This window comes from Tenrec ecaudatus, chromosome 18, assembly GCF_050624435.1.
Source record: "Tenrec ecaudatus isolate mTenEca1 chromosome 18, mTenEca1.hap1, whole genome shotgun sequence".
Lineage (NCBI taxonomy): Eukaryota > Metazoa > Chordata > Mammalia > Afrosoricida > Tenrecidae > Tenrec > Tenrec ecaudatus.
In genome coordinates this window covers 14,019,810-14,037,954 of record NC_134547.1, presented here as the reverse complement: position 1 = coordinate 14,037,954, position 18,145 = coordinate 14,019,810, and the positions used below count along the sequence as shown (strand labels likewise).

Sequence of the window (18,145 nt, the reverse complement as noted above, 5' to 3'; positions counted from 1 at the left end):
GGGCCCCAGCTCCCTGCCGGGCCGAGCTGCTGTGCCAGCGCCGGCTACTGACAGGCTGAGGGCGCCGGCCTCGCTGTGAGGCCCAGGAGCCACCCGACCGGTCGGTCTGCGCGCCGGCCCCGCCCCGCCCCGCCCCGCCCCCTAGCTCGCCAGGATTCCGCACCTGGTTAGGGACAGGTGGGACGTCCGTCCGTCCGTGTGGCCTCACTGGAGTCAGCGGCTCCCTACGCGCTGTGCCCGGCCTGCTTGCCCCTTTCTGCCATGGGAAGGGCACTGAGAGGCACTGGTCCTGGCCCAGCTGTGTGACCTTAGGCAGGTGACTTCACCTCTCTGAGCCTCGGCTTCCTCATTGCTGAGTGGGCAGGCACCTTCCTCTCCTGCTTGTCAGGATCAGGGGCAGGTGGCTGTGATGTGGCTCACTGACCCACTTCTTCAGACCTGGTGCCAGATCCCTGACTCCTGAGAAGCCCTCCTCCAGCCCCTTCCATACCCCCAATTCACACAGAGACAGGCTGCATGGTGGTGGTGGGGGGGGGGCAGGGGGAGGCTGAATCTGGGCAGTCAAGGCAGACAGCATCCCGAAATGAGGGCCAGCAGGGGGCCGGCACCTGTGCTCTCCCTGGGGCTGGAGGGGGACTGGAAGGTCAGCTGCCATCTCAGGGTTGGCAGGTGTCTTTTGGCTAGGACAGGAACCCATCCTTACAGCAAGTCCCCAAAGCTGACCTGAGTGACCAGTGTCTGCTCTTGGAGCCAGTAGAGCCACACACCCCTCCCCTGGTGAACCACTCGGAGCCCCCAGGGCGCTCAGCTCCAGGGGAGGCAGTGGGGCATCGGTGGCCTCCACCCAACACCAGTGTCTCCTCTGGGGAACTGTGGTTCATTCAGGAGGCAGCTGCCAGGCTCAGGCACAGGAGGGAGTGTGCTTGCTGACAGGTGTCCCCTAGGGACTGGGAGCATCCAGAGTAAGTGACTGCCTGGAGTGTTGTCCTGGACACAGGGGGCGGGTCTGCGACTCCACCGTGAACCCCGAGGAGACCCCACCTGGGTTATCCAAAATGGGGGGCCCTTCCATGTTCCACCTAGAGCAGAGTCTGCCAAGCCCAGGGGGAGGTATGTCCCCCCAGCCTGTTCCCAAGGGCTGGCCCAGGACTTGTCAATGACAGAGACAGGGACCCCAATGTGGGGGGATCTGCCCTACCAGGTGTGTAAGAGCAAGGGGTGGGCTCAGGCCTGGGGGGTACCATGCAGGTGGTCTGTTCCCCTCCCCCACAGACCCCATGACACAACAGTGACTTCACAGACAAATCCCTGCTTCTTCCTTCTGCCTTTATTGGATATCTACCAACTGTCTGAGTGACCCCCCTCCTCCCCCGCATCCCTGCGAGATTCCCCCCTTGTGCTGGGCACCCAACACCAGGCCTGTGACCACCCCCAAAGTCAGCCACCCCTAGATCCTAAGCATCTGGTTCTTTCTGGGAAACCGGTTGTCAGGGGGCAGCGGTGAGGTTTGGTCGGGGCCCATTTCCAGGGACAACAGAAGTGGGGTGCATCAGTGAGGCGCAGCTGAGGGTGGGGTCCATCAGGCCCTCTGGATCACCACCTGGAACTTACCTGCAAGAGATGAACTAGTGCTCAGACACAGACAGACAGACAGACACGCACGCACGCACGCAATGGGTCAGGGCAGCCTGCAGATGCTTGTCCTGCCCCGCACAGGGCGCCCTGTGGCTTCCTTGGTCAGACCTGCTCTCCTCTCGCTGTGGTCGGCTGGGCACCCAGGGCCATGAGTCAGCCCTCTAGGCATGGGTCACTCCTTGGAGCCCTGGGGTCCCCCAATGGCTAGTCAGGGACCTGGGGGAGAAAAGATAGCGGAGGAACGGGGGGGCGCTACTACCCATCGGAGCCGGACTCTCTTCCTACGGCCCAGGGGGCCTAGGAGCTCCACCGGTCGAGGGCATCCTGCAGGATAGGCGCCGAGATCATTAATCAGCAGGGCGAGCTCAGTGAGCGGCACCTGGGGGCCAATCATCAGGTTCGCTCTCTTCCCCTGACACCCCCCTCGGCCCCCCCCCCCCCGGGCGTCTGGAGATTGGGTTGGCCTGGCCGCCGACTCCTACGTCTGGGCCGTGAGTGCCTCACTCTTAGCGGAGCGAGCTTGGCAGACAGACCCGTGCACGCACGGAGCACGCACGCTTCTCATCCACAGGGGAGCAGGGCTCGTGCACGCACGGGCAAACGTGGGCGCGCGTGCGCCCCTCACCCAGCACCGAGGGGGCTTGGCAGACACATAAGCAAACACACGCATGCGCACCCGCTCCTCACCCAGCGTCCAGACGGCCCGCAGATGCACGCACGCACGCACGCACGCACGCAGCCTCCCGGACCCCCAGGGACTCACAGGCGGGCAGCGTTGTCACGGAGGCGGTGACCAGGCTCTTGATGCCCAGGGTGCTGAGAGTGCCGCGCAGGAGGCCGCAGGTGAAGGCCAGGAACTGGGAGGAGGGGTGACCGTGGGAAGAGGGCAGGGATCCCCCAGGGCTCAGGCTTTGGGACACCCATCCCCTATACCTTGGGTGCCTCTTCCAGGTACTGCGGCCCTGCGGCCATCCGGACCAGGAGAGGGAAGTCGTTGTCCTGCAGGATGTAGGTCCCCTGGGGGCAGAGGGCTGTGTACAACAGGGGGGGAGGGGGAAAGAGGAACAGACCCAACCACCCCACCCCTTTGGTCCACTCAGTGGTCCTCAATTTGGAGTGTGAGGGGGGCAGTCAAGTACCCTCCCACCAAGCAGAGGGACCTCAGTGGAGAGGTCACTGAACCTCACTCCCCCCTTACCCGCCCCCCCACCTATGGCTGCCCTGCCTCAAGTCCTTGTCCTGGAGGCAGGGTGGGGACACAGCAGGCCTGGGAACCTGGCTTTGATCCCAGCCAGCGACAGGCGCCCAACAGGCCATCTGGGCCAGCGGCACGGGGCTTCCCCTCCGAGTTTCCTGTTTCAGCTTCAGCTTCCAGCCTGGAAGCCCAAGGTGCGGCGCCGCGTGGGCGGCAGGGCTGGGGGTGGTGGTGGTGGGGGCACACCTGGTGGTTGGTGCGCAGGCCGTCCATCTGCTTCTGGTACACTGCCGTCCACACGTCCTTACACAGGAACTTGAGGGCGTCCAGCTCCTCCCGGAAGGCCAAGGTCTCCCGGGGCAGCCTGGGGGCCAGGATGGTGGGGTGAGGCCCCGGGAAGGGAGATGGTCAGGAAGCAGCCTTGGTACTCCCCCACCCAGGCTGGGTGTATACCGGGAGGGACCCTACCTGGGGGTCCTGCCGCCCCTCTTCCCGGTGGGGGTGGGGAGAAGGGGGTGCTGGGAGGCAGTAGAGGGGAGGGAGGCCCTCACCTCTCGCCCAGAGCCTGGCCCACGCGGAAGCCCATGCCCTCCAGGACGGACAGGCTCATCTTCTGTCCCTATAAGGCGCGGGAAGCAGCTCAGGGGAAGCCCACTGCAGCAGCTGGGAGGGGCAAGGACCACTCAGGAGGTGCAGGAGGGGACACAGCAGGCCTGGGCCCCATCACCCTGCCCCTTCTCAGAATTTTCCACTGTCAGCGGCCCCTCACAGCACAGCTGAGGTGACCTGTCCGGGTGTCACGTGGTGAGCAGGGAGGGTGTGGGGGGCCCTGTGGGGTGAGGCCAGGGGTCCCGTTCACTCTTGTCACCACGGGGACACCAGCGCTACGACCCACCACAGCCAGCCCTGGGGAGGCACTAACCCCAGGATGGCTGGACAGATACATCCTAGAACTGGGGTCTCTCTGTCACCCCATGTGTGACAGCCCCCAAGGGGAGCCCCACTTCACACCCAGAGACTGGGCTCAGAAGGGTCATGGACCTGCCCGCCTTAGAGCAGCCACAAAGTACAGGTCAGCAGGCAGCACGGAGTCCAGGAGGAAGTTCAGAGGACATGGGATGGGTGAATGTGACATGGTGGGGACTGCAGCCAGTGACAGGAAACCGTGCCTGAACGGTTGCCTGGTAAGCAGACCTGCTCTGTCACCCAATGCACACACAAAACATTTTAAGTCCCCAAATTAAAAATGCACATATGGGATCAGGCATCACTCATCCAAGACCCAGAGTAAAAAAAAAAATCATATCAATGTGAATGAGGGGGAGTGCAGAGCGGAGACCCAAAGCCCATCTGTAGATAATCGGACATCCCCTTACAGAAGGGTCACAAGGAAGAGACGAGTCAGTCAGGGTGCAGTGTAGCACCGATGAAACATATAATTTTCCTCTAGTTCTTTAATGCTTCCTCCCCTCCCACTCCCATGATCCCAATTTTACCTTACAAATCCAGCTAGACCAGAGCGTGTACACAGGTACAGATAAGAGCTGGAAACATGGAATCCAGGAAAGATACACCCTTCAGGACCAATAATGACAGTAGCCGTACCAGGAGGGGAAGGGGAAGGTGGGGGAGAAAGTAGGAACCAATTACGATGATCTACATAGACCCCCCTCCCAGGGGGACGGACAACAGAAAAGTAAGTGAAGGGAGACACTGGTCAGTGTAAGACATGAAAAAATAATAATCACTTATAAATTATCAAGGGTTTGTGAGGGAGGGAGGGGAAAATGTTGATACCAAGGGCTCAAGTAGAAAGAAAATGTTTTGAAAATGATGGCAGGGGAGGCAGAGAGGGAGGGAGAAAATATGAGGAGCTGATACCAAGGCCTCAAGGAGAAAGAAAATGTTTTGAGAACGATGATGGAAACAAATGCACAAATGTGCCTGTCACAATGGATGTACGTATGGATTGTGAAAAGAGCTGTATGAACCCCCAATAAAATGATTTAAGAAAAACAAACCGCATGCACATGTACCACCAGGAAGGTTGGGTTCCGGAGGCCAAATGTGTCCCAGACCTGGCAGTCAGAGGGGATGGGTGCAGGGGTGGCTGGAATGCCTGCAGCCCAAGTGGAGGGGCTGCCTTTCAGGGCCCCTGCTCCCCAGCCTCCTCCACCACCCAGGGAACTGAGCCTGGGAATGACACAGCTTCCTGTCGGATGACACTGGTGTCCTCTCTGGTGTGGCCCGTCTGCTTCGCCCGTGTTTCCTCAGAGCCTGCCACACAGGAGGGTGACTAATGGGGTAGGGGTGGGGGGAATGAGCATGGGGTGGGGGTGTGGTGGTGGGGGAATGGTTTGGAGGCCAGAATGTTAGGTAAGGTATGTGTGTAGGGGAGAGGGAGTGCCTGGGCCTGCCTGCCACTGACCCATGTGGACTTGGGACAGTGCCCTGCTGCCCGTGCCATGTTTCCTAGTGCTCATCCCCCTGGGACCCTGGTGAGGACCAGAGAGGCTCAGGCGTGGTCCCCCCCAGCACCATGACCTCCACATCTGCCAAACCGGGCAACAGGCTACCCAGTTGAGGAGCTGCCACCAGCCCTTTGTGGGCTGTCAACCATCGCAGGAAGGGGCCGTTCCTCTGGGCCCTGGGAGACCCCTCCCCGGTAGCTGTGCCCCTAGGGTCTTGTCCCCTCTTCCCCAGAGGTGTGCTCTACTGTGACCCCCTCCCACCCCAGTGTCCCTGCTCGCCACATGGGAGGGGCTCCAACTGACCAGTTCTGCCCACAGACACCACTTCTGAGGGTCTCCGGGGCTCCAGGACAGGGGGGGCAGACATAGGAGAGGGTGGGAGTTGGGGGCCAGTGACAGATGGGGCAGAGGCTGCTCCACCTGAGAGCACTGTGTGTGTGCGTGTTTAAATCAACAGAGGCTGGCCCCCTGAGGGACTGAGGAGGCCACAGCCCAGCTGCTCATGGTCCCTGCAACAGGACATCTACAAAGAACAAGTTATGTACTCCATGGTCCACCGTGGGGAGGGGCAAGTGGTGATATGAGAAGGGGGGATGGTGGGATGAAAGAAACGTCTAGGTGTGTGAGGCGGGAGGAGGGCAAGCTCCGTGTCTCCTTTAGTGCGTGACCTTCAGAGGGTCTGGGTCGGCTCCCCCACCTCCCACTATGCATGGCCTTAGGCACATGATCTAACTACAGGAGGCCTCAGTTTCCCCCGTGTGAGGTGGAGCTCAGGGCAGTGCTGCTGAGAGAGAGAGAACTCGCTCTCTGCGTAAAGCAGGGGCACCCGGCCAGCTCACTGCTGGACCCCCAGGGTCCTGGGGCTGTGGAGGCTGCAGACCAAGAGGAGGGGAAGAGGATCGGGAGAAGCCCAGAGGTTGGGGAAGGGAGGGAGGAGCAGGAAGAGAGGGCACGCCTCACCTCGCTTTGTCACCTGTCTCCCAGGGCTTTGTGGTGTCCACGCCTGAGCCCCTAGAGCTTTTGAGCGATTAGGCACCTGGCATTCTCATGGAAGGCAGGACGGTCCTAGTCACAGGGCTCCTCCAGAGTCTGGCCCAGACTCAGGGCTCACTGGCCCCGCCTCCGGGTTGAGATGAAGCTCGGAGCGAGGGGAACCCTCCCTCCCTCCCCAGGAGCTGACTCCGGGCACCCCAAAACAGCACAGCCACAAGGAGCGGGTGGTCTGGGGTGAAAGGAGGTTGCTGGAAATGCAAAAGAGAGCGGCCCACCTAAGTGGGAAGTTGCTGAACGACAGACCTCTGAGAGAAACACCGCCCAGATCAGGAGGCACAAACAACACACAAGGAAGGAGAAGAGTTGGAAGAGGAGCAGGGATGGAGAAAGTGTGCTAACAGACTGCCGGGGCGAAAAGAAGGGATCTTCAGAATCAGTAAGAGACGATGGTCTGGGGCAAAGGGTGGTTCCCGGGGCTCTACATGGTTGAAATGGCAAACAGGCACACAGCCCTGCCCCAGACCCAGGCGGAGGCTTCCAGAACCTGGACCAGGAAGAAGGCAAGGACCATCAGAAGGACCTGCCTGGGCCCTGGCACGCAGGAAGGAGCCAGGTGGGGCTTCATGGTCAGGTTTCCTTCTATGGAGCGGGCCCTGTCCCTGCTGCTGTGAATGGCACTCCACTTAATGGCAGTGGGTTTGGGTTTGTTTGGATTGTTTTGGTTCCCCTCAGCAAGAGGTGAGCCTCTTCTGCCTCCTCCGGGCACAGCATCTGTGCTGGGCCCAGGGAAGGGCCGACCCTGGCTTCTCCACCCAGAAACCCTGAGAATGAAGTCGAATTCGAAGTCTTCCTCCAAACTCCAAAAAAACAAATTCACTGTCACTGACTGGACGCCGACTCACAGCGACCCTACAAGACAAGGTAGAAGTGCTCCGGTGGGTTTCTGAAGGTGCAACTCTTTACGGGACTAGAAAGACATGTCCTTCCCGAATCGCTGACCTTGCAGTTAGCAACCAAACACACAATAGCCACGCCACCAGGACCCGAGAGAGAAACCTCAGTGGGTGAGAAGGGGGAGAGGAGAGGATGCACAGCTCACTCACTCCCAGGCACCCCAACCGCCTCTGTCTTAGACTGGATGGCACCCCCACCCACCCCAAATAGTGGCCCCGATACCAGCAAATAACGATCCCCAGTGGCTCAGAAAGGTAAATGCTGGGCTGCTAACCACAAGACTGGCCGTTCAAACTCACAGGAGAATGAGGAGGCAGGCCACTGGCTTCTGTAGCAGGCACCCAGGCGGTGTACTGGGCTACGCATTCAGCGGGCTAACCGCAACGTCAGCGGTTGGAAACCCCCAGCTGTTCTTCCGAAGAAAGATGAGGCTTTCTACTCCCCTAAAGAGTTACAGTCTCAAAATTAAAAAAAAAAAAAAAAGAGTTACAGTCTCAGAAGCCCACAGGGGCAGTTCTGTCCTGTCCAGTAGGGTCGCTACGGGTCGGAATGGACTTGATGGTAGTGAGGTTTAAAAAAAAAAAATCTTGTTTTATTATTTTTTTAAATGGGACAGCCCCGTGCTGCCCGACAGCAGAATGGACTCGAGGGCAGTGGGATTTACCCGGTAGCACAGCGGTGACCACTCAGCTGCTCACCCCAAGGTCAGCAGTTGGAACCACCAGCAACTCCAAGGGAGAAAGATGAGGCAGCCCGCTCTATAGAGATTCACAGTCCTGGGAAACCCCTGGGGCCAGTCTACTCAGTCCTCTGGGCTCCCTGGGAGTCAGAAGCTCAGAACCGACTCAGGGGCACCGGGCTTGAGTTTCGACAGAAAGGCTCCACATGGGTGGCTCTAAAGAACTTTACTTCCTTGGGGCTGAGGAGGCCAGAGCGCTGGGGGAGTTGTGGGCACGACTGTAGCCATTTTGATCTGAGCCGGCCCTGGGTGAAGCAGAGTCAGATTCACGATCCATTTCTGGCTGCTGTGTTCTGACTGTCCCACAGGGTTCAAGCCAGTGTGGAATGTTAATTACTGTTCGAACCCCGGGGAAAGTCAGGATGAGCCCTCCGGCTTCCCTGGTCATTCTGTAAGATGGATAAGGAGGGGTCAGCAGTGGCAAAACAGATGTCACGATAAGGAATGATACTGCTCTCCTTTCACGGACTCGCTGCGTCCCGGGTTCGATGTGGCCGAGGAGCTGGGGCCCACCTGCATGTACTAAATGGTTCACCATTGTTAGGCGGGATTAGGATAAATCTCACTTGGGAATCGGGACTGTTTCGGAGCGCCCACCCAGCAGCCTTGTTGCCAGGGGGATGCTCCATTGCCTGGCCTCCTCATACACCAGGGCTGCTCCTTGGTTCCACCTGGTGGTTAGGAATTCAGCTCATTGCTCCAGGGTCACAGACCCGAGATTTGGGGGAACAGGTGTCCCCTTCTGTGGTCCCTGCCTCTTTTCAGCTTCTGTTCCGTGGAGATCTCCCGATGGAGTGGCATCTCTCTCCTTCCTCCCTCTGCTCGACCAGTTCCTTTGATCTTCTGAGGAGCCCTGATTGAACAGTGGCTAGCCATAAGGCCGGCGGTTCGAACCCACCAGCCGTGCTGAGGGAGAAAGAGGAGGCTGCCTGCGCCTGTAAAGATGTATAGTCTTGGAAACCCCCTGGGGGCCATTCTGTTCTGCCCTGTAGGGCTCCTATGGGTAGAGGCAGTGGCTTTATCTACGAGACTGACTCAAAACACACCCAACACCAATCTTGCTTCATTAATGTGATGACAACTGCAGGTTTTCTGGGGGAGTTGAGATTTACAGCACATGATGATGGCCTAAAAATGCCATGAAAATGATGATGGCAACCAGATGAGTTTGATACTGTATGGATTGATGTAGGCATTCTTGTAAGTGATGTAAGAGCCCCCAATTAAAAAAAAAGAAAGAAGCCCAGGAAACCCGCAGGAGGTTACTGCAAGTCAGGATCACCCCCCTTTCCAACTGCCCTCCCCCCCCGAGCTAGCGAACAACAGTAATGTCCCTGTTCCCTTGACAGGGAAAGTCACTCGGGGCATTCCTTGTTTTTGTTACATCATCAGTTACATGTCTCTCTTACAATGCTGCAGCTGCTGGGGTATTTTTGTTCAGTTGGTTTGGTTTGATCATTCTGGAATGAAGAGTTTTCAACTCCAAACGCCACAATAAAGGTCGGATTTATAAAGATACTGATAATCATGACAGCTAAACAACAATAGGTTCTCAACTTCTAGTAGAACTGATGAAGGAGTGGTTCTGGATGTCAGGGACCACCTGCACTTTACTCATTCGTCTTATTTATCTGTCTCCCCTTGAACGCAGCTCCCCAAGCACAGAAGGCTTTGATGTGGCTCACCCAGGCATCCCCAGAACCTACAGCAGGGCCATGCAGGCGCCCTGCGTACTGTAGTAAAAGTCTGTCGGATGAATGAATGAATGAATGAACCAAGATGAGAAAAGAGGCAACGCCATGATGGGGAATCTCACCATCAGGGAAGAAAGCCTCATAAAAAACCAAAAGGTCTTGCATCTCACTGATGATGACCAGAAGCGCCCCCACTCCCTTCAGCCCCCATTCATTAAGCGCCCACTCCCTGCGAGTTTGCCCGACGCTTTTATTCAGATTTTACAACCACAGCGCCCGGGTTTTGAGGGCCGAGCGCATGCTTTGAAGTTTTAGCTCATTTAATCTTCACAAGGCCCAACCTTCAAAACACCAGGCACAGTTAAATAGAGACGGGAAGGAGGTTAAGGGCGGAAGGATCAGCACTTACTGCCCCTTGCACTTCCCCCCCACCCCTTCAAGGTCACGTAGGAGGCACGGCTAGTCAGATTCAACCCCCTACCAGACCTGCTACTGTCCAGTGACCCTGACTTGGGGTGGCCCTCTGTTACAGAGCAAAACTGCCCCACAGCGTCACCTTGACTATCTGTCATTTTTGAGGAAATGGATCCTTGGGCTTCTTTCCCACATTTGTGCCACTGTGGTAGGTACCTAGATAATTTCATGTCAACTTGGAAGATATAAAAAAACCGTAGGGTGAAAAAAAAACAACCAAAAAAACCATAGGGTGGTATTCAGCCTATCATTCGGGTCACAGCTTGATGGTGCCTGCTTGTGGGCGTGGCCTTCTCATAAGGAGGGTCCTGGAAACCTCCCCTCTCTCTCTTAGCCTTCACCTTCCTGCTGGCTGACCCTCTCCCTGGCTGCCAGAGCCACCACCATTGGATCCGCGTGACTTTGCACCTACCGGCCTGTGATCTTCCTGCATTCTGCATCATTGCATGTGGCTGCGTGAGCCTGGAAGAGGGACTTATGAACTAGAACTAGTATCAGACTTACGGATTTGAGTTGGACTGGGCTGGGATGTTTCCTTGACATACAAGTACTTTCTGAGGTAAAGCTCTTTCTTACACATGAGTGTCACTGGATTTGTTTCTCTAGTCAACCTGGCCCAACACAGCCACCCAGGGTCCTACCATAATCCTACTTCAGAGGTCATGCACCTGCATAACTGGAAAGTCAGCCGTTCAAAACTACCAGCCGCTCCTTTGAGAAAGATGAGGCTTTCTACTCCCATAAAGAGTCACAGTCTCAGAACCCCACAAAGGTAGTTCTACCCTGTCCTAAAAGGTTGCTAAGTCGGAATCAACTCGATTTTTTGTGAGTAAATATTCTAAGTGGAATGTTTTCCCCGACTAGCGTGACAGGCTACTTCCTTTGTTCTACTTCCTGAAGAGCTACCCATCACTCTATTCCTCTTTCTTCCCCGACTCATGATTTTTGTTTTTCAAAGTAGGGATTCTTACTAGTTGATTCCACCCCACTCCCTGCCTTCTAGTAGATTCTTCCAAACCAAACTTCACTGGCCGTTGATTCTGACTTACAGTGACCCCATGGGGCAGACAAGAACTTCCATTGTGGGTTTCCGAGGCTGTAACTCTATGGGAGTTGATAGCCTCATTTTCTCCCCCGAGAGCGGCTGGTGGTTTCTAACTGCTAACCTTGTGGCTTGCAGTGCAAGGCACAACCCACTAAGCGACCCATCAAATTCCTATTCATTACCCAAACCCGCCGTCAATTCCGATGCCTAGAACTTTATATCGGTTTTCCAAGACTGCAAACGTTTAAGGCAGCAGACAGACAGCCTCGTCTTTCTCCTGAGGCACAGCTGGCGGGTTTGAACCACCGACTTGGTGATTAGGAGCCCAACGCCTAACCCATGGCGCCACCAGGGCTTCTTCCCTCGTTCCCTTATATTAAAAGTTTAAATTATTTTTTGACTCTCTTACTAAGAGGCAAGCTTCGCTGAGGGCAGGGAGCTTGGTCAGTCTTAGGGCAAAAGTGCCTGGAACACAATAGGCGCGCAACAGATGTTTGTCGATGGAATAAACGATGGAGGAAGCCTAGTGAGTGGCACGGGTGTCTTCAACCAGGAGGTAAGCCCGCAGTAAACGCCCAGTAATAACAGTCATTACCCTAATTACTGATGGTTTACTCGGCGCTTTAACTGGGCTCTCTCGCTCAGTGCTAACGCTCACCCGCGCGGCCCGCACTGTTAGCCCTACCTGACCCAGCGAGGTCGCCCAGTGAGTAACAGGCGCAAGCAGGCTTGTTCTCCGCACCCCACGGACCCCCGCTCCAGGGCCCGGCTCGCGCCTCCTCCCCCCAGGGCCCGGCGCTCACCCCGGGACTTGGGTTGGGGGCGCGCGCCCACAGCTCCGCCACCATTTCCGTGTGCAGAAACTCGAAAAGCGCCGCGTCCGCCATACACCCGCCTCGCACGCCCAACCGCACTCCGACGCCCCCTGCTCTCATTGGCCCGCCCGGGAAGGCCCCGCCCCCCAGACCCCGCCCACACCCACCTACTCCCGCTTCCATTGGCCTTTTAGACTAGCCCCGCCTCTCAGGGACACTAGAAAGGAGGGGGTGGTACTACTTTTTTTTTTTTTTGGTCCATTGACCTCACGCGGTTTCAATTAAGGGCTTCTTCCGCCCTTAACCTCCTTTCTTTCCTTGTATCTTTCCGGGTCCTTGATTATTTCCATGGGCCGAGTCACTGCGACACGTGACAACTGTTTTTTGTGTGAAAACCCTTCTGAAAACAAAAACAAATCCCACTTCTGTGTCTACTACAAACCCTCCTTTGCAGCACCACCCGGAAGAACCGGCGCAACCGCTTTCCTATTGGCCATGCCGCCAATCACGCGTCGCAAAACCTGCTTCCTGATTGGTAGGTGACTTGCACACGTGACTGATCACCGCCCAGTCAACCCGCTGCCCTATTGGTCGGGTCTTCCGCTACCCTATTGGTCGGGTCTTCCGCTACCCTATTGGTCGGGTCTTCCGTTACCCTATTGGTCGGGTCTTCCGCTACCCTATTGGTCGGGTCTTCCGCCCCGCAACTGTCTCAGTGTAGACTGCTTCGGCCGGGAAGCGGATCGTGCAGGCCTGCTGCTCCAGTGACCCGGTATGGTGTGCAATGGTAGCGCCCCGCAACGGTGCATCCTCTTCAGACTCCAGTCAGGTTTTCGCCTTGTCTTTGATCCCGAAAACCCCAAATCCCGTCGTTTCCGGGTCTGAGACGAGGAGGGTGTGGCTTCTGCGGGAAGGCAGATTCGGGAAGAGCTGGATCAGGGAGTCTGGGCATTCTGACTCGATTTTGCCGGCGCTCAGTTTTCCTATCGGCCTAATGATGAGGCGGGGGCCCAGTAATGCCCCCCTCCCCCCAGTAGATACAAAGGGAAACAGGCCCATCAGGTGGAAGGACTGGCTCTCCATCCTTGAAAGCCGGTGGAGGGGCTAAATCAGGCACTGGCGTAGTGGTTCCATGTTGGGCTGCGATCTTCAAAGCCTGCAGTTCAAAGCCACCAGCCAGCCGCTCTGCAGGAGACAGACAGGGATTTCTACTCCCGTAAAGAGTTACCGTCTCGGAAATCCACGGGGGGCAATTCTACCCTGCCCCAGAGGGTCGCTGTGAGTTGCATCGTCTCGATGGCGGTGTAAAAAGGCTTTGGAGCAACAGGCTCAGCCGGAGGAGCGTGGTGAGTTACAAGGTCAGCAGTTTGAAACCACCAGCACCTCGGCGCCAGAAAGATGAGGCTTTCAGATCCCGTAAAGATATCGTCTCGCGAACTCAGAGTGGGCAGTTCTAATCTGCTCTCTGGAGTCGCTATGAGTCGGATTGCACTGGACGAGGGCAGTGAGTTTTCCAAGAGCAGGGCCTGGGTCAAAGGGAGGAGCCAGGTGGGAGGGGGAGGAGCCAGGTGGGAGGGGCGGGGCTACGCGCGAGCCCCGGAGCCGGGTCCCCGGGGCGCCGCAGTCTGCACCGCGGCACCGGTCTCAGCACCCCTTTCTCAGGCTGTCTGTCGTTCCGCCCTTCCTCTCCGCAGCTTGGAGCCATGGCGACCCAGAGCCGCCGGCGCAGGCCGCCACGGAGACCCGAAACGGTGGTGCCTGGGGAGGCGGCCGAGACGGACTCGGAGCGCTCGGCGTCCTCCTCGGAAGAGGAGGAGCTGTACCTCGGCCCCTCGGGCCCGACGCGAGGTCGCCCCACGGGCCTGCGAGTGTCTGGAGAGGCTGCGGAGACCGACTCGGAGCCGGAACCGGAGCCGACAGCTGCGCCCGGAGACCTGCCTCCGCTCGTGGTGCAGCGGGAACCGGCCGGGGAGGCCTGGGGCGCCGTGGAGGGCCCCGCGCCCGCCCCCGTGCGCTCTCTGTTACAGCTGCGGCTGGCCGAGAGCCAGGAGCGCCTGGACCACGACGTGGCGGCCGCCGTGAGCGGCGTGTACCGCCGCGCGGGCCGCGACGTGGCCGCCCTGGCAGCTCGGCTGGCGGCCTCCCAGGCAGCAGGGCTGGCGGCGGCTCACAGCGTGCGCCTGGCGCGGGGGGACCTCTGCGCGCTGGCCGAACGCCTGGACATCGTGGCCGGCTGCCGGCTGCTGCCAGACATCCGCGGCGTTCCGGGGACAGAACCCAAGCAGGACCCCGGGCCGCGAGCCTAGCGGTCAGCTACCTGACAGCACATTCCCTGCCTCAGAGACCTGGCTCTGCCCTCCGTGTAGGTATAGCGCACCTACCCCACCTTGCCTTCAATGCAAACCCCACCCCTTAAGTGAAGTTCTGGGGTGCCTGCTTGGCCCCACATTGCCCCTTGGATCCGATTCCAGCCCACGGCCCTGCATTTTGCTCTTAAGTGTGTCTCGAGAGCCCTGGTGGTGTAGTGGTTACACTTGGACTGCTAACTTCAAGGTCAGCAGTTCGCAACCACTAGCTGCTCAGCAAGAGAAAAGACGGAACTTTCTACTCCCGTAGAGAATTACAGCCTTGGAAACTAACAGGGAAGTTCTATCCAGTCCTGTAGGGCCACTGTAAGTCGGCCTCGATTTTTCTTTTTTTTGGGGGGGGTGGGCTGCGAGGGGGGGGATGCAGCAGGGAAGGCAGTAATTCTGCTAACTTCCCATCCATTGCCACCCTGGGGAACCCTGTCTCGCCTTGCCCTGCATTCTGCCCTTGAGTTTTTTTGGGTTTTTTTTACGTAAAGGGACTTGCCCTGGTGGCTCCCACAGTAGACACCCTCTGTCAGTCCAGGCAACACCTCCAATCCTAGCTCTAGTTCAGGGGCATTTCTTTCCCTAGCCTGGGTCCTTGTCCCCCACCCCCTGACTGTTACTTCCTGGGCTCCCTCACCTGGATTTAGTTCTTGCTCTCTGTCCTCCTGTTTTAACTGCCTCTGATTTAGTCCCACCCCCTCAGCTGGATCGTGTTTCTTGGGTTCCACCCATAGATTCTTGCTTTAGACAGTGCTTTACCTGACCTACTTTTACCTCTTTACTTGTACTGGGCTCTGTAGCCCCTCTGTGGGCTAACCTTCAGGTGCCAGGCAGTGCCCTAGGGCATAAATGTCTCCTACCTATTCTCCCGGCCCAGGTGGCATCTCCTCCCCAATGTCCAGGCCAATGTGACCTCCTCTTTCTTACATCCCAGGCCCAAGATGACTCTCCCCCTAAGTCTCAACTCACTTGGCCCAAATGGCGCTTTCTGACCCTGCTCCAGGGACAAGATGGGCCAACTTCAGACTCCGGGCGGCAAGTGCCCCTAGGGTGCTCAGGGCCCAGTACAGGGTGCTAAAACCAAACACTGAACCATTGCTGTTCAGTCAGTCTCAATAGCCATCCTGTAGGTACAGAGAACTGCCTCCTTGCCACCACCATAAGGTTTTCAAGGCTGTAGGATTTATGAAGCCGATTACCTCATCTTCCAAGAATGGCTAGGGAGCAGGAACCTTCGGCTTTTTGGATAGCGCTTAACCACTGTGCCACCAGGGACGCTGCTTGGACTTGGATGTCTGCCACTGCTGTACAGCCTCGACTCGTGAGCATGGAGCAGAACTCCATGGTTTTCCACGGTTGATTTTTATTTCGTAGGTTGCTGGGCCTTTCTTCAGCGCATCGCCAACCTTTGGGCTAGCAGCCAGGTGGGCTGATGGTTTGCAAGCCCTCTTCCATCCCAGCCTGAAGCTGTGATCTGCGTCCCCCCCCTCCCCCAATCCCCCAGGAGAGATTCATTCAAACTCAGGTTTACCGATACAGCCCTTGGCTCTGTCTCCTACCCCAAGGTGGTGATGGTCTGGTTAGCAATGTCTCTGGGGATGGTGGTGTCCAGGGAGGGATTTCCCCCTCCCCACGTCTGCCCTTTTTGAGGGCGAAGCTATAGTTGGGAAGTCAGGGGCCCCCTCATGGTTTGGCCCTGACCGTATACATTGGCATTGCCAGACTTCAACACCCACCTATCTGGTCCTTGCTTTATGCCAACCTGTGCTGGACCAGGAGCCAGCCCCTGGAGGAGACATTCAAAAAGTCTTCTAAACCAATGGGTGTTTGTAATTCAGTGAGCCATTCAGATCGATGTCCACTGCTGTCCCTCCTGACGCCCGTGGCGCTCCCGCCTCCCCTCTGTGTGAGCAGCGTAGCATTGCTCCAGGAGATACTCAAGGCTGTGACCTTTGACAAGCAGATCACCAGGCCTGACTTCCTGGAGGCCTCTGCGTGGGTGAAAGCCACTGACCCGCCACCGCTTAGGATTGAAGGGAGGGGGCGGGAACCCCCAAACCGAACACACCACCACGTTGATTCCGATTCCTGGGCACCCCATGTGTTACAGAGTGGAAGGGCCGCCTAGAGCTTTCCCGGCTTGTGCGGCGGGTGGCGCCAAGAGTGAAACACTAGATGAGGCATTCAAACCCACCCAGGGTGGCACCCCTGAAGACAGGCCCGGCGAGCGGCACCCAAAAAGTCACAGCCTTGGGACCCCTGCGGAGCAGTCCTGTGCTGCACGCCTGGGTACCCCACGTGTCCGGCGTGGCTTAACTGAGAGGGGACAAGGACAATCACCACCATCTTTATGGGAGCAGATCTGTGTGGGCTTGAGCCGCCCACCTGCAGAGTGCAGGATCCTGGCAGCTTACTGAAGGGATTCCTGCATTGGAGGTGGGCAGGGAACGGAGGATTCCATTCAAGACCAACAAGCTCACTGCCATCCAGCGGATTCCAATTCCTGTGAGACTATCGCTTTGTGGGAACAGAGAGCCTCATTTTTCTCCTGAGGAGTGGCTGCTGGGTTTGAACTGCTGACCTTTAAGTTAGCAACCCGGCATGTGACCCACTATGCCAGCTGGTCTCCATCTTTCAAGGCTTGAGAACTGTCAATTGTGCTGGGTTTGGACTCGCTGGGTGCTTCTTATCCCTTCTTCCCTCCCAGGTTCTCCCAGCTCTGATGGTAGTGTCCCCCGATGCCTGTTCTATGGTTGGACTTCGGGAGCAAATAATCCATGTTCGAGATTCACAGGTGAAGAAGAGTTTCACCCCAGGATAGAATTTGGACATGGAGTTGCTCTCTGATAGGAACGGGTGAAAGTGTTTCAAATGTGGCAGGGCCATAGATTTGTGGGGGGGGCAGTTTAAGGTGGGCAAAGGGTGGACTGGCATGGGTTCCATAGTGTCTCCCCCCCCCCATTTGTGTCAACTTGGCAGGGTCTTGACTCAGTAGTCTGGCAGTTGTGTGATGATGTCATTTGGAAGCCGTCATGAAGGAGGTGCTCTGTGATCAGCCAGTTGTAAGCACACTGGGGTACCCTGTAATCCCCTTCCTCAAGTTGCAGCCCTGATTCAACATAAGGGGGTCTTACAAGAGATAAAGGGAGGAAGAAGAGCCCGGAGCAGAGTTTGTCCTTTGAACCTGGGGCCCCTGCACTGAGAACTTCCTAGTCCCAGAGGAAGACGGATGGCAAAGCACATGGCAACCTCCAAGCCATGCCAGGATGTTGAAAGGAGGCAAGGGTCTTCCCCGAGAGCCTAGTGGGTGAGAGAGAGGGAGACGAGAGACTTCCCTTAGAGCTGCTGCCCTGACTTGGAGATGTATGAAAAATTGTTTTAAGGAATTGAGCTTTGTTTTATTTAGTATTATTAAAGTTAAGAAATGTGTTGAGCACTCAAAGCATAGCATGCACCAGTTCTGTTGTTTGCTACTACGCGACCTGATGACAGCCTTCAAGTTACTGAGAGATTCTCCCCCCTCCTCTGAGTTTTCCTGCCCTTGACATCAACTCCCTGTTCCCTTAAGGTTCCTGTCTAGCCTTTCATGCTGCCACCATGAACCGAACCCCATAGAGATGGAAAAAGAGCACATCGCTCAAGGCAGACATTCTTTACTAGCCAAGTTGAATTATTGTTTGGTCTGAGGAACCAGTAGGCTGAGAGACACGCTCAGGTGCATGTGACGATGATTCTCAGGATGGTGAGCTCATGGGGTGGTGACCTCTGAAGGCGCC

The 18,145-nt window shown here is 57.1% G+C and overlaps 2 protein-coding genes across 6 annotated transcripts; one reads left to right on the top strand and one right to left on the bottom strand.

Annotated features, from left to right (window-relative positions):
- Nucleotides 1-1,362: 1,362 nt before the first annotated feature.
- Nucleotides 1,363-12,134, bottom strand: TRAPPC6A (trafficking protein particle complex subunit 6A). Of its 2 annotated transcripts, none has more exons than XM_075537013.1 (6): nucleotides 12,004-12,134; nucleotides 3,382-3,449; nucleotides 3,077-3,194; nucleotides 2,569-2,652; nucleotides 2,399-2,492; nucleotides 1,363-1,611 (listed from the first exon to the last, which is right to left on the bottom strand). In XM_075537013.1, exons 1-6 carry the CDS (start codon nucleotides 12,085-12,087, stop codon nucleotides 1,580-1,582), a joined length of 480 nt encoding a protein of 159 aa, XP_075393128.1. In that variant the 5' UTR covers nucleotides 12,088-12,134; the 3' UTR covers nucleotides 1,363-1,579. The 2 variants fall into 2 exon arrangements, with proteins under 2 accessions (XP_075393128.1, XP_075393129.1); XM_075537014.1 differs by having other exon boundaries at nucleotides 1,364-1,611; nucleotides 3,382-3,493; nucleotides 12,004-12,094.
- A 553-nt stretch (nucleotides 12,135-12,687) lies between these two features.
- Nucleotides 12,688-17,799, top strand: BLOC1S3 (biogenesis of lysosomal organelles complex 1 subunit 3). Of its 4 annotated transcripts, none has more exons than XM_075536754.1 (2): nucleotides 12,688-12,787; nucleotides 13,710-17,799. In XM_075536754.1, the coding sequence occupies exon 2, from the start codon at nucleotides 13,719-13,721 to the stop codon at nucleotides 14,319-14,321; it is 603 nt and encodes a 200-aa protein (XP_075392869.1). In that variant the 5' UTR covers nucleotides 12,688-12,787; nucleotides 13,710-13,718; the 3' UTR covers nucleotides 14,322-17,799. The 4 variants fall into 4 exon arrangements, with proteins under 4 accessions (XP_075392869.1, XP_075392868.1, XP_075392870.1 ...); XM_075536753.1 differs by having other exon boundaries at nucleotides 12,691-12,792; XM_075536755.1 differs by lacking the exon at nucleotides 12,688-12,787 and adding an exon at nucleotides 12,820-13,361.
- The last annotated feature ends 346 nt before the right edge of the window (nucleotides 17,800-18,145 follow it).

Coding starts and splice junctions, on each gene's coding strand:
- TRAPPC6A (XM_075537013.1), bottom strand. CDS start 12,087: ATGGCGGACGCGGCGCTTTTCGAGTTTCTGCACACGGAAATGGTGGCG. Junction 2,653..3,076: donor GCCTGCGCACCAACCACCAG/GTGTGCCCCCAC, acceptor CTCTGCCCCCAG/GGGACCTACATCCTGCAGGA. Junction 2,493..2,568: donor ACCTGGAAGAGGCACCCAAG/GTATAGGGGATG, acceptor CCCTCCTCCCAG/TTCCTGGCCTTCACCTGCGG.